This window comes from Cyrtonyx montezumae, unplaced genomic scaffold, assembly GCF_038088225.1.
Source record: "Cyrtonyx montezumae isolate F1298 unplaced genomic scaffold, pur_monq_1.0 scaffold_3, whole genome shotgun sequence".
Classification (NCBI taxonomy): domain Eukaryota; kingdom Metazoa; phylum Chordata; class Aves; order Galliformes; family Odontophoridae; genus Cyrtonyx; species Cyrtonyx montezumae.
The window spans coordinates 151684279-151700405 of record NW_027072034.1 but is presented as its reverse complement, the minus strand read 5'-3'; the positions used below and the strand labels follow the sequence as shown (position 1 = coordinate 151700405).

Below are 16127 nucleotides of genomic sequence, written 5' to 3'. Positions count from 1 at the left end.
TAAGAACTAGTCAAAATCACGCTCTATTAATTTTTATGTGCAAATTAAGAATCATATTTTAGTACGAGACATTTGAATGGCTTTGTTTGCATTGGCAGTTTTTGCTTTTTTTTTCTTTTCTTTAGTTGGCAAGTTTCAAATCCTTTGCTATAGTATTTAAACTAGTATCAAGTTGTATTGGTTTTAAATTGCCTGTAACCAGAGGTATTACAGTAAAAAGTAGGGGAACTGATTTGCAGCTTCTCTTTTGAAATCCAGACTATATCTTTAGGAGAAGCAGAAGGGTAATTTATGTTCTGGAAAATAGAGAAATAAATGATTAAAGCAAAAATTCTCAGCACCCTTTTTCTTCTTTATTGTTCGCTGGGTTAGTTAAAACAAATATGGGTGAATTCTACATACAATTAAACTAATGAAATAATAATAAAAAAAAGAATATATATATAATGTTGAAGAAAGGGAGCAAGTTTTAATTACAAACAGTAAATTGCTCCAGAAGTAATTGTTTAAACGATCATTCAATAAGCTGTTTACATAACAGTCACACCACATAAGTTCTTTGAGTCTCTTCCAGGCACATGCTGCTAGTAGCATTTTCCTGTATACCATATATATATTTTTTTTCATTTGATTTCTGTTTGGATGTTCTCTTGTTCCTCACGTTCAATTTCACATTATTACTCTTGTTTTCTTTCAACCTGGTGTGAATTTTTAATTGTATTTTTTGTAAAATGTTATATTTGTCTCTGGGAGAAAGCTGCTGAGAAAGTGGAGGAGGGAAACATGGGACATAAGATCTTTACTATGATTGTAAGGATCCACCAATATTACAAATAAATCTGAACAGTCATATTTCTGGCTTCATAGCCTTATTTACACAAATCTAATAAAAATCTGAAATTGTTTCAATTTATCCATTCTTTAGTACTTTGGTACTGCAGTACTTTGGTATTTTACTAATTGTAGATTCTCAGTTCCTCCTGTTATCTCTAGCATGTATTTTAGAAACATACTTTTACATATATGTGTATATGTGCATGTATTTACATGTATCTTCATGTAGATAAAACCCTACAGCATTTGTTGTATGATTCTAAAGACACTGCAGCAATATTTGTAAATGTAGAGTAATAAGTCTATTATAACCTATACTGAATATAGTTTATTTATTAGTGAGGATACTCTCTGAACAAAATATCTTTGGAAATATTGTATTCAATTTGATATGTGAGGGAGCTGCTTCAAGGGGTGCATAGCCATCATTTTAGAAAAGCAAGTATGATCATGATTATTTATTTATTTATTTTCCTAATTGAAGGTTTTACTGAATAGGGATATGAGTGGCCTGAGCAGGGTGGAAAACTACCTGATAGGTTTGGGGATAGAAGCTGCACAATTTTAAGTAAGATTACAAGGTTAAAGAGATGCATTGGCTTACATAGTTCACAGGCTAGGGAGTCCATGGAGGACCCTGAAACCTGAATGTTTTGTCAGCTATTAGAGGTAAGAATTATTGTTGCCCATGTGCCTTAAGTACCCTATGCCATAAATGCCTTTAGGAACCATTGACGTAGGTTTCCACTGTACCAAGTACTCTGTAAATCAAGTGAGGAAACAACAAAAATCAAGTGAAAAAATTCTTCTCTGAGTCAGTAAATGGTAAAGCTCCTAATGACTTCATTGAGTAACATCTGAAAGTAAGATTGGAAACAAAGAATGAATTTATAAAGTTTGCGTAATGTTTTTGTTTGTTTGTCTGTTTTTTATGGTAGATCTAACTGCTTCTGAAGGAGATAGTTGAAGAGCAACCATTTTAAAAAAGATGATTAGTTATTCATTATACCTCAGGGAATTATTCCTCTTTTTCAAGTAAATATATATTTTTATACTTCTCTAATTGACAAAAAGACAAGTATACACTATAAAGTTTCTTGTTTACAGGGAATCTCTGGAGTTGGAAATTTAATTTGGTATTTCTATAAAAAGATGTATCTTGAGAAGGTAGTATTACCTTAAAAATCCTTTGAAAAACAGATAAACATTTCTGCCAAACACAGCATGTAGCAATTTTCTCCTTAACATTTGAAAACAAGCCTATAAAATGTAATGTTACAATCTCATTTCTCTAGTACCTGTAACAACCTAATTTTCAAATTGCACTGTCAAGTGTTAACACTTAACCTGTCCTTATTTCTATTTTCATGGTCTAGAATGTAAACCTATATGTGGAAATTTATATCATCGTGCTACTCATTTGTGTTAAACATGAACCGGTTTTATTTCTGTTTGACTTGCCCATTTGTAAGAGAACATAAAAATTCTTTCTTGTATGCAGTACCATACTATATGGAAATTTGAAATTACAATCTTGTCTGGACATTTAGTGTTTAGCTGATCATACTTAAAAATATGAATATTCTTGCTTTTACCTTCATTGTCTAACTGACCCAGTTCATAAATACTAATGTTCACACTGCTAATCTTTCTATAAATAATAAAATCTATAAACATAAATAACTTGTTAGCATGCAATAATGAGTGCATGAGGGTTCCACCTTAATATTGCAATTCAAGTACACATGGTTGCCATTTTTTTTTTCCTTTTGTGTAGAATCCCTTGAAAGCATCTGTTTGGATAGGGAAAGCTATGTTAGCTTCTCTAAAAAACTCACCTACTTCTGTTGACACCATTCTAATTGCAATGTGCTGTGATTAATAAAAACATCATCTTTATATGCCTGTGTACGACTGCATTTATTTCTCTACAACTGGAAAGTGCAACTAGGGTAATATGGGTAGTATCTCATAAGCAGTGTATTTTTAGAAGACAGTACATGAATAAATCAACAGCCATTGCTTACAAATAATTGAATAGAAAGAAGGGAATATGAGAAACTTAAAGAAAATTCTCTTGGAAGGGAAGTGTTTCTTAATTAATAAACAAATTAACTATAAAATGATTAGAAATTTTGTTACTTTCCATAATTGGTTTCTTTTTATTATTATTATTATTATAGTAAATGCAACTTTTATTATGATGTTCCTTTTTAACTTGGAAATGTGTTTTATCTTTGACAGCAACAATAGTCTTAAATGAACTCAATTGGACTGCAGCGTTGGATGATGTATTCAAGCGGAACAGAGAAGAAGACCCAACCTTATTATGGCAAGTTTTTGGTAGTGCAACTGGCCTCGCTAGGTATTACCCAGGTAACTGAAGTCTCCTTGAGTCCTGTGCTATCCCACGTACTGCCTTCAAAATCTGAATTATTTAGAAGAAATGTAAGACGTATAAAGATGACTTTCTTATGTAGGTAGGATTTCTGTTAAGCAGAAGTAACTCAAAGGCTTTGAAGTTACTCTGGCATAAAGTTAGTATGAGGAGGAGGAAACTGGATATTAAATTACTCAGTAGTTGTATTTTTCAGAATAAGAGGAACAGAAGATTATGGCCTTTGAAAAACAGAACAGTTATATCTTCATTTTGTATTGCTTTCTGTTCAGTGTGCAAAAAATTGGTTCAATATTTGTTAGTGAGATTTTGTACCTGTCCAGTTTTGAAAATAGTGACTAGACAGGTAATCTTTATGATGATGGTCAATCAAAATACAATTGCACCATGCTTGTGTCATGCAGAATTCATGGTCTTGAATAGATATGTTTTTACTATTTGAGCTAAAGTCAGCAGATACAACTTGATTATTTTGAACAGTATCTCTTCCAGCTGTCAAAGAATCCTGTTAGTGAAGCTCATAAAACAATTTCAACAGGTGTAAATTTTATTGAATTTTAAACAACTGTAGCCTTAATTTGATACCTGATATGCAGAACCTAGCAGAAAGTTTTGTTTTATGGAAATACAAACTGCCTTTTCTACTGCTGTTCCTGCTAGATGCTGTTATCAGTGACAAAATAATATACTCATTCCATATGGTCCATAATTGCATTTAATATCTTATTTACTGGTTAAGGAATATCTTTGAAATTTTTTTCTTCTGATTATACAGGATTGTTGCTGTTTCTGAAAATGAGGTTATGCTAAAGATGTGACTGTGATTAGCACAACTGCTGACACTAGCAGATAAAATGCCTTAGGCTAGTCTGCAGGAAGAAATATATCATAGCTCTTGAATCCTGTTTGTTTCGTCTTGCTAGATACTGATGAAATAAATACAGGGAGATGTTGCAGAAAATATAATATTGGAAAGGCTAATTTCATATTTCTTTTATTTCTGAAGGTTCTGTCTCACAGCTTTTCATATCTGTCAGTATTCTGTTTGGGGTCACTGTTTATCACCACTTACCATATAGAGATGTTTTCCAAGTGCTGAAAAGAAATATTTCTAAAATACATCTCTATGTCAACCTCTGTGAAATTAATTTTCAAGTGTAAGATTTTCTCATGTGTTGAAAAATATCTTCTTATATTTGGCATACCTGCCTACTTCAGATGTTTATCAACAAGTGCAGCCTCATACGTATTTGTCCTTAGGGCACCATTGTAAGTCATGAAAAGCTTGTTTTCCCCATTTTGCATCTAGATATGGTACTTGTACGTACTCCATCTAAACACAAATTTATACTTACTATTCACTTACTGCTTGGTCTGTAACCATGTGCCTAGGGTTTTATTAGCTGCCTAGTCATATCAGAAAGTAACTTCATAAATCTTCGAGTAATTTCTTGATCTCTAAATTTTGTACATCCAATAAGTATTCTGGAGCAGTTTGACAGACCTCAAGTTGTACATGTGTTGTTCTGTGCAATTTTTTACCACTTCCATTTGTAGTTCAAACAGTAAGCTGCTTGTTTTTTAGATTTTTAATTAGGAACAGTTATTCACAACTCTGTTTCTGTAAACTTTTTTTCAGTTTGCAGATACTTATCTGACACATACAAATGTTCTGAAAATGAAACAAGGTTTCATATACCAGAAGAGCTGCCTTTCACATTAGATTTTGAAAATATTGCTATAAAGTGTCAAACATATCTTCATTGTATATTTGCCTTATGTAAGCTTACTGCAGATACATGAATTTCTGTATCGTGATGATAGTTGTGGAAGGATTTGCGATTATCAAGAAGCAAAATTGAAATGCTTAAAATGCAAAGCTACTCATTATGAAGTGAGTTATATCCATTCAGTCTTACCTCTCCTAATAAACAGTCCTTGGTACCTCTAAGATGCAGAGAGATTCTTCAGTCACAGGTTTCCTGAGATGTTTTTGTCTGATAGTATGTCACTTCCTTGAGTAATTAGCTAGATAGTTCATCACTTTGTCACCTGTAGTCTTTTAGCCTGTCCTTGTCACCACTGGAACCAGCAACATGAAGGAGTTGTTGTGAAAGGCCTAATCCATAGAAAATGTGTGAAACGTACTTCAGAAATGCAATGGAAATTATTCTTCTTTTCATTTTGTTTCCTACAGGTATTCTATTGTAGGCACTGTTGTAGACTCCTCTATAATGCCATACAAGATATAATTTTCACCTGTGCTTTGTCTGACCCTTCAGAATATTTGCGCTCCCTTTTCTCTATCAAGGGGTCCAGACAGTTTCCTTCTAACTGTGACCTAGGCTGAGAAAAGCTATTTGTCATTATTTGTATTTTTTTTTAACCAGAAAATACGTAGTCCAGACAAACCAGATTTAGGATGATACATATGTAAATGGACATACACTAATATAGAAGAAAGCTGAGTATTAGAAACATGTATTCAAATAAGACACATCTTGGCATTTGCAATGGTAGCAGAACTATTACAATAAAGGAAACTTCCTGTCTTTACCATGCAAGATGCCCTAATAAAAACACTGGAGACTGAATTGAGATTGACTTCTGTATTTATAGATCAATAGTTTACTTATTCATTTTACTAAACATTTTTCTCTCGAATATACTAAGTTCAACTTTCATTCGCAAACATCAAGATAGAAATTGAAGAGTTAAAAGATTCAGGATACCTCTGTGGGCCTCAAACCTAAGTTTTTACCTTTCAGTTAAATCTTTAGTCAACTTGATGGAGTTTCCTTGAACTGAGATTTTCCTGAACAAAATTACTTGACAAGCTCTGTCTTCCTTAAAATAAATACAAAGACTAGTGAAAAAACTTAGTATCAACATTTTCATTAGTTTCAGTGGCAAGTATTAGTGAAGATAAATGCTGTGTTCCATTACATATGAGTGCTCCAGTACATACATCATTCCATCTGAGGAAAGGCTGAGACCTGGGTCTGTTCAGCATTGAAAAAAGGAGACTGAGGGGATCTGATCCACATCTATAAATACCTAAGGAGCAGGAGGCAAAGGGACGAGGCTGGACTCTTCTCTGCAGAGTATGATAATAGGACGAGGGGAAATGGACACAAACTGATGCTTAGGAAGTTCTATACAAATGTGTGTGGGAACCTCTTTACAGTGCAGTGACGGAGCAGTGGCACAGCTGCACAGAGAGGTGGTGGAATCTCCTTCTCTGAATACGTTCAAGATCCACCTAGACACCTACCTGTGCAACCTGGGCTAGGGAGCTGCTTTGGCAGGGGGGTTGGACTAGATCATCTCTTAGTGTAGGTACAAACCATCTACTCCCTCTTTTAATCTTGAAATCCTTCTTAATTATAGAACTAATGAGGATTATAATTGTTAATCAATGTTTCATTAAAATACTGCAATGGGAAGCACATTATTTTTACTACAGTAATTACTAATAAAACATATTTAAAAAACACTGCTATTAATCACTACCTCACATCTATCTGTTTATTTTGGAAAATGAAGATCTTTAGTAAAGGGTGTGTTTTGTTTTGAACTGTAGACAGCACATATCCATTTGTAATTAAATACGATACAAGAGGCTTTCTAGTTATAATAATAAATACATTTAAGAACATGTGACTGCAAAGCTTTACAGAAAAAAATAAAATAAAAAGACAACAACTCAGGTGAATGTTTAGTACTGAAAAACTGTTAGGTCAGCAATGCCAGTTCAGTATGCAGCATTTGCCACAGTGTAAAACAACGGAGGGTATTCGTGAAATAAGTACTGTTAGACTACAGTAGGTGAGATTTATTTAGCAATAACACAATCGTGACAATATGTGAATAGATTCATTGTATTTTAAGAACTGTTGTGCCTAGACATATTGTGGTAATCATTGATGTGCAGTTAGCTGAAGATGGCAAAGTACCACGCCTGGTCAAGATCAGAACAGCTGAGGCAACTGGTACCAAAAAAAAAAAATAAAATCCTGTCCTGTTCCCAAAGGTTCCAGGTTTTCCCTCTTCCATTAGCAGGTTTAACACAGAACTTTTAATTTAAAACTTAATCCCCAAAGCAGTAACACTGTCTCCCCCAAAATTCTGCATAGTTCTGTGATTTCTATTTTCTTCCAAAGATGAAAAAGCAACCTCCAGCCTGTAGCTCATCAGCCCTTCTCTTAACACAGAACCTAGATAAACTTTTTTTTTTCTCTTCATTTGATTTTATCCATAAGTTCATAAGTTCATGATACAAAAGGAAGGAGGAATAGAGAAGGAAATGAATGAAAGAGGATTTTCTTTTTGTCTCTGCTCCTATTTATATAGCTACAGAAAAGCCAGTAAAAAGCACAACAGTATCAGCGTTTTAGGTGAACGTTAGAAGCATTGTAATTCTGAAGAAGTTATATTTCCTAAGGAGACGAACTCTACCATACTTCCAGGTGAAGTAGACATAAAACAGCACTGGAAGATGCTTATAGTCCTGTTGTTTGTGGGGATAGAAATGTATTTCCCTTAAAAGTGTTGAATTCATGTTGCAAATTGGAGTTCACATCCTTAGATAAGTGAATTGATACATAATGAGATTGCAGTTTAGGCACTGAATGTCTACATACTTCTTTAAGTAACTCTTTAAGCATTTCTGAACATATCCTGGGGGCACATACAGCTGTATCTTAAGCTTAGCTGCTCCAGCAGCTTTCCAGATATGTCCGTGCTGGTAAACAGAACAATACAGAGATTTAGAAGTGGTCTTTCTGCCAGTTTCATGGTGTGACTGATGGCTGGCAGTCTTTCCCAGTGTGCAGTATTCAAATGTTTTGTTTCTTCTATCATATCTTGGGGACATCATGTTTTCAAACACATCTAGATTATGCTATAATTGCTATAATATGCTATACTGTATACAAATTTTCAGTCCCCAAACGTCCCCTGATGGGAAATAACACAATCTTCAACTTGCTTCAAACATTTAAAACTGCTGCTCCACAAAATGATTTGTAAAGTGAAAATGGGAATATTTCTCACCTCTATTCTGTTGATCAGCACAAACATAATATTTTCTTCTCTATTAACTACATGCCAAAACATCTTTATTTTTAATCTGTATTCACCTATTTTTTCTCAAGGTGGCAGCCACCTGTGGCTTGTTTACCTGTACTGATGCTAATTCCATTTAGTGATACCTAGCTGTCCCATAGCATTATCTTTTAATCTCAAAGCATGGTATAATAGTAATAAAAAAAATTCTTGTCCTCACTTCTGCAGATCATATATTAGCCTCTTTTTCTGTCTTTATGTATCCAATAAAAATAGTTTCAGAAAAAAATTCTCTATATGGTTCATGACGGTGTTTTATTTATTTGGATCTTCATATCTAACTAGGGCTTACTAGATGTAAATTAGAGAAATTTCACAGATAAAGAATAAGAATTCTGCAGTTTTGTTTTTTTTTAATTCATAAAGGCTTAAAATTCTATAATTAAAAATACAGATAAAAAAGGGCTAGCATTAACTCTTCCCCTTAAATAAATAAATAAATAAATTTCCAGATGTTAGAGATAGGTCTCACTCAGCTGCGAATTAATAATGGAATAGACTTAAAAATCAATTTCTAATAAAAGAAAGTGGTATCTCTCCAAATGAAGGACTTTCTGTGCACAGCTGCTCTTGTGTTAACCATTAATGGAGAGCAAGTGTTGCTGCTATGATATTGAACTTTCCTCAGAAAGGCATTACTGTAGCAGGTACTAAGGGACTAGAAAGCCTAGAAAAGTCCATACAAAATGAATTTTAAAAGCTTTGAAAAACTAAGAACTTCTTCTTTTTTTTTTTTTCAAATGGGTCCATAATTTATAGCTGACAGCTCCTGTAAACAACTCAACATATACAGGAGACTTTACATTAAAAAAAAAAATCACAGAAGTTCCCCAGTAACACTGCTTGTAAATAATCAATTAGCACAATTACTGTGAAAATTGAATAGTTCTCTGATTCTTAGGAGGAGAGGACATGGGCCGGCTCAATTTTATTCTTACGATGTAGAAGCTCTTACAGTATCCTTGCTGAATGTTGTGATTGTTCAAGTAGATCCACCTACAGGCTTATATGTTATTTCTATGAAGATAATGGACATTTAATCCAACAGCCATCTTCATGATGAAGTTCATATCATTTCTGTTTTTCTAAAACACATGGAAATGTTCATATTTTCCACTCTTAAAGGGAAAAAATGCCACCTTGTTGCTTCTGTATATCTTCCCAAGCTTTAAAGATCCTTTTGGACAGGAATTATTACAGATGAAACAAATAAATTTATAGAAGATGAAATTTAGTCTGTGCACAAAGAGGCAGACATACCTGCTTGTGAACTGAGATAACTGAGAATTATTTGAAGGGCTAATTTTAAGATGCAGATTGAAGTATGTATCATAGGTTCAGATAACTTTGTTTAGGGTTTTTTGGTACTTTCAGACCAATGGATGTGGTTACATAAGGCCTGTTCTTCTGCAAAACTCAAGGCCTTTGACATGGTCCTGCACCACATCCTTATCACTAAATTGGAGAGATGGATTTGAAAGCTAGATGTTAGATGGATAAGAATTAATTTAATGGTCATAGTAAGAGAGTTGTTATCAACGGCTCTATGTCCAGGTGGAAGTCAGTCACATGTGGTGCCCCCAATAAATATGTAATAATAACAACAAACCTGGGACTTATCAACGACTTTAAAAATGAGATAGTGGGATTGGGTATATGCTCAGCAAGTTTGCTGATGCCACTAAGCTGAGTGGTGCAGTTGACACAATGGAATGGTTTGGATGCCATCCAGACAGACTTGGTCACACTTGAAAAGTGGGCACACGAGAATCTTTTTTAACAAGGCCAAGTGCAAAATATTGCACTTGGGTTGAAGCAATATCTGATATGAGTTCAGACTGAGAGAACTCATTGAGAGCAGCCCTGTAGTGTAGGACTTAGGGGTCCTGATGGATGAAAAGCTTGACACAACCTGTCAGTGTGCTCTTCCAACCCAGAAGGCCAACAGCATCCTGGGCTGCACCAAAAGAGGAGCTGGAAAAGGGGGAGGGAGGTGATTGTCCCCCTCTGCCTTGAAAATTCATCTGGAGTACTGAGCACATCTCCTATGAAGAAAGGTTGAGGAGCTGGGCTTATCTTGGAGAAGAGAAGGCTCTGGGTAGACTTCATTGTGGCCTTCAAATACTTAAAAGGAGTTTACAAGTAAGAGGGGGCCCAACTCTTTATACAGTCTGGTAGTGATAGGTCAAGGGGGAATGGCTTTAACTAAAAGAGGAGAGATTTCGTTTAGATATTAAGAAGAAACTTTTTACTCAGAGGGTGGTGAGGCTCTGGAACAGGCTCCCCAGAGAACCTGTGGATGCCCCATCTCTGGAGACATTCAAGGTCAAGTTGGATCGGATTCTGAGCAGTTTGATCTAGTGCTTGACAAAACTCCTCATGGAAGGGAATTGGACCTAGATAATCTTTAATGTCCCCTCCAAGTAAGCCATTTTGCAATTCTATGAAAGCTCACTGTTGGACTGTTTTGGACTTAGACAGATCTGGAATGTGATAATTGACATTTGTTACCTACCTTATTATCAATTTTTAGCCTCTTTCCCCAAATGTGTTACAGAGATGGAAAGCTGCTAATAATTCGTGCCTCTTTGTTTCTTGTGCATGTGTACCTAACCAGTAGAATGAGGCAGATGTAACTGAGGTTTCATTGCACAGAACTCTCTTGAGAGCCTCCCCTTTGACACTTGTGCTTCTTTGTTTTCTCAGCACATACTAAAATCATCAAATGAATTATAAATGGACAGATGCAGTCAAGATCTCCCTTGAGCAATCCTTTCATTTAGGCTTCACCATGGAACATGGACAACTTCCATACAGCATGAATTACTTTTGTATGTAATCAGCAAAATTGAGGCTTTCCTCTACAAGCGTGGAAATAGCAGAATAGCATGCCTATCTGAAGCTTGAAATACAGACATCCCTACAACTTCCATAATGCAACCAGCAGAAATGGGAGGGATATAAAATCCAATGAATAATTTATAAAATATCAAATTAACCACATGCCAAGCAAGAAAATCATTAAAAGAGAACATGAATAAAACCTAATTTATGCAACGGAGAATTGTGTAGTGTTGACATAGTTCAATACTGTCCAACAATGAAAAACACTCAAGCTGATCTCTTCAAGACATTCTGTGAGCCAGATTCCAAGCCATGAAAATTCATGTTTTAAACAATAGGTTATATAAATAGAATTGTAAATTTCAAAATGATTGATTTCAGATTTTTTTTTTAATGTCCAGTAATATTTTTGTGTAATTTATGATTTCTTTCATGTGACTTTAGTCAATAATATCCAAAGCAACTCCCCCAAGTAGCTTCATAGGATGTTCTTTATATGGTCCAAGCCAACATATGTTTCACTTATTCTAGTGGTCAACATTCTTTCTAATTATGTTTTATGAAGTTATAATTCCATAATTAGTTATTTTTGGATAGAGAGCTTTTATCATCTTGAAAAAATCATAAAAATCTCTAAGGAAGAGGAAGGAAGAGGAAGGAAGGAAGGAAGAGGAAGGGAGGAAGAGGAAGAGGAAGAGGAAGAGGAAGAGGAAGGGAAGGGAAGGGAAGGGAAGGGAAGGGAAGGGAAGGGAAGGGAAGGGAAGGGAAGGGAAGGGAAGGGAAGGGAAGGGAAGGGAAGGGAAGGGAAGGGAAGGGAAGGGAAGGGAAGGGAAGGGAAGGGAAGGGAAGGGAAGGGAAGGGAAGGGAAGGGAAGGGAAGGGAAGGGAAGGGAAGGGAAGGAAGAATTTCATACAGACAGGTGCTTTTGGAAATTAAAAAAAAAAAACAGTCATGAGAGATTTTCTTATTTGGTGGTTCCTTGCAAGTTCATGTTTGTATTAATTTTGTCACTTAGTTTCTGAAAAATTATGGCGTACATCCTGTCCAGGAAATTGGTGTTAACTTCAGGGAAATTACATCCTTACATGTTGTTGTGCCATCATACTTGATTTCAGATTTTGCAGGAAAAATTAGCTAGATTATTTCTCTCATTATCTTCTGTTACGTAAAATATATAATCCAATTTTAGTTTAAAATTTAAAAAAGTTTGACTATAGTTCAAAATAGTATGTGAAGTAAGTCACATTGTCGTCTTATTGAATGCTATAATATCAGATAAATTATAGCTAAATGTTCATTTAATGTTTATGGCTTGCAGTTGATAATTTATTAGCTATGAAGCCTTTGCTCCAGTAGCCTATAAATCTTTATGTCAGTATCCACTGTTAAAGCAATATATGTTGATGTTAAAGCACTCTTGTTCAGATCCTGTATTCAAAATCTCATTGAATCATTGTTTGCATTGGAGAGTAAAGTAAGGAGTAGAACTTACCTTTCTCAAAAGAGGAAAAAAAAATAGCATTCAAACAAAAGGTTTAACTTCTTAGTGAAAATTGTTAAGAGTCTCACTAGCAGCATATATCACATTTTATCTTCTGTTTTGAAATTCAAATGGATAGATTCATATAATCCTCTATTATAAAGACTGTTCTAGATACGGGCTGATCAAGGACAGATTTGGTAGGACGTTGACTTTTATTGAAAGCATAAAGGTTTGGCTAAAGATAGGTCTATGTAAATCAGCATCTTGATTTACTTTTCTTTCTTCCTCATAAGAAAGTGTTAAATCAGTGCATTCATTTTTCAAGTCCTGGGAAATTCATAGACAGATTTTCAGATGAAATTTCAACAGCTGAGTTAATCTGGATGGCCACAGAATGTCTGAACATGTTCTAACCATGGTTTCAGACTGGTGAGATGCTGATGAATTGAACCTTTGTTTACCTAAGTGATGGTATGTAAGTCACTAAAAAAATGAAAGTTATTAACCTCAAAAATTCTTTTCTCTCATATCTGGAACTTTCAAATCTTTCACCCTCCAAATCACAAAGGAACTGACATTCTAGGATGAATTCATTCCAATACTACTGTAACATGAGACTCTTCAGTACTCAGAGTACACAGTGTCTCTGTGGCTGTTATGTTGATGAATATCCTGTGGGTTATACTCTATGTAAATGTGGTAGTAACTGATGCACCAACTCAAATTCTGGTCACTTAAGAAAGGATTCATTTAGTAAAATAAGTTTTAAAAAGACATCTACTGCGTCTAGTCTAAGCTGACATCTTTATTTATTTATTTATTTGTTGTCCACATATAGTGATATAAGTCTTCCCGTTTCTCTTAGATGAGTGCTTTTTTTTTTTTTTTTTTTTTTAAGAAAACATCCTGGAACTGCCTATAGGTTTCTTTATTTCCTTGACAGAAGAATAACAGAAAATATCAGAAAATAACTCTCTCAGTGCTGTTGGCATACAGTGAGAGAGCAAATTGCAAAACATTATCTCATTTCGTGTAACTTCTCACATTTTTGTGTTCATTATGCTGTCAAATGGTTTTGAAAGGCTCGTTTTCTATTACCGTAAGACAAAGATATCTATCCTTGCTGAAAATCATGGTACAGCTTAGATTAAATGCTTACAAAAAGTTATTAATCTTAGCATTTTCTTTATGGAGATAAAGATGTTTCCATCTTTTTATTATTATTATTATTTCCAGAAAAGATTACACTGTCATGTTAGTTGGCTAAATTGCCTTTTTCATTAGAACTCTCTTGAGTTAGTGAGTAATTTAAAATTTTTATACACGTTTAGACACCCTGTGCTTTAAATGAGCATAATCTTATTATATGCAGCATTAATTGACCAATAAGTATTTTAAAATAAAGTCCTTTCTTGATGAGTAATGTTTTTTTTATCAAAAAAGCTTCAGTTGATATTTTGACCCCATTTAACTCAGTGGTTAAATACAGTCAGTAAGTTCTTCCCAACATAATTTATCCCTAAAAAATGTTATAAATATATATTTTCTACATTGTATTATATGTTTCAATTTACAGCAGTTTGTACTTCAAAAAGTTATTACAAAAATACAGATATTTTTCAACATTTCCGAATTTTGATACACATATTTATGTAGTACTAATCTGTGATGTTTATTCATTACATTTTAAGTGTTTGAACTTAAAGATTTATATTTACTCTACATGATGATATGTGTTTTTTTCCTATTTAGCTTCCCCATGGGTAGATAATAGTAGAACTCCAAACAAAATAGATCTATATGATGTTCGCAGAAGACCATGGTAAGCTTTTTTTAAAGAACTGACATATATGCATCTCCTGCTTTCTGGATAAGACATTTAAGATAGTTTGTTCTGACTGTAGTTTTTACTTTTAGATACTGCTGTTTTCTTTATATAAACTCAGTTAATTATTCTGAAAAAAAGAAAGTTCAGATTATATTACTTGTGACATCCAACATAGTGTATGATACTGTTGCATTACATGGACTTTTTCAAAGGTGGATAAACATCAAATAGGTCTCCACATAAAATGAGGATTTTGTGCCAAAACTAAAGGTAATCTGAATTATCAGGAGAAGGCAATTTTCCAGACTTCTGCAAGTGTTTACAAGTAAGTCTCAGTGATTTAGTCCAGCTATAGAATCAATAGATTCTCCAGTAAAATATGGAGAATAGTAGGATTATTTCTCCTTATATTTTTCTGTAAGCTTTTCAAGGTATACTGATACTTGATTCAGAACCAGTTGAATGTGCTCTTTCAAAGAATGAAGTATTTTTCCCTAAGCTGGGCTAATGCAATAATTCATTTGTCATCAAGACCTTTAGCTCTGAAATAGAATTCATGCTTTTTCATTTATCAGCATGTGAAAGTCTTGAATTTGGATAATTATATCCTACTTCCAGGCTTTCCTATTGCAGTTTTAATTTTCATTTATTTGGAAGGAGGCACACCAAGAAAGAAAAAGATGGCACATGTTTTTCTAATAGTTACAACAAGGGAACATCTTTTGTTTCAGTTGGTTTAATTTAGAGTGTCCTCCATCACATCCAACAAATCTGTTATCATTAATATCCTTTGTTTATTTCAGGTATATCCAAGGAGCTGCATCTCCCAAAGACATGCTTATTTTAGTTGATGCGTAAGTGTTTAACATCTGGATGTTGAAGTTAGAGAGGTAAAAATACTTAGATCTATTGAACAAATCCCTGCATGCTGAAAGAAGAGATAATTAAGAAGTCCTTGTATGGAAGGATCAAAAATCAGGTGTGAGCAAACAAACATAGGAAAATATATTTCAAAAAAGACCAGAACAAACCTGAAAATTATTTGAACTATGTACAAAGCAGTATTTTTAAATCACTTTGATATTATTGTACTTTCATCTTCTTAATAATTACTGAAGTAATCATTGAAAATTTCTCACATACATGCCAAGATTTGATGTAAAACACAAAAGCAGAAGCAAATTACTGGAAGCATGACAGTGGATTTAATCATTTCATGAGCCTGAAGGGTGAGCATTATGCAGAGTTCACATTTTACTGTACTTATTTGAAGCTCAGTTTCTATAAATCATTAATCCCTGAGCAATCAAAATGATTTGGATAGATAGACTTTCCCCTAAAATAAATGTGAAATAAAATGAAAAGGAGGCTTTGTGATTTAAATATTAGATTTTTTTGAATATTTCTTTTATTCTTATTGACAGGTTATTTAAGTTAGGAAGTTAGGTTATTTTATAAAGACAAAAAATAATAATTTATCAGAAAATATGAAAAAAACCTTTTGTGATTTTATGTATATAAAGTAACTCAATGTTTGATATTTATGCTGAGATATTTATTACATGCAGTGTAGAAAGTTAGCAGAAAAACAATGATTAAAACAACCAAAACCC

General features: G+C 33.9%; 1 protein-coding gene across 4 annotated transcripts in view; it reads left to right on the top strand.

The window, feature by feature from the left end:
- Positions 1-16127, top strand: part of CACNA2D1 (calcium voltage-gated channel auxiliary subunit alpha2delta 1) — a 347835-nt gene that overhangs the window by 241927 nt on the left and 89781 nt on the right. For all 4 annotated transcript variants that reach the window (XM_065743706.1, XM_065743705.1, XM_065743704.1 and 1 more), the window contains exons 7-9: positions 3079-3210; positions 14439-14508; positions 15318-15368. In XM_065743706.1, coding sequence (XP_065599778.1) covers positions 3079-3210; positions 14439-14508; positions 15318-15368 — 253 coding nt within the window. The remainder of the gene's footprint in view (positions 1-3078; positions 3211-14438; positions 14509-15317; positions 15369-16127) is intronic.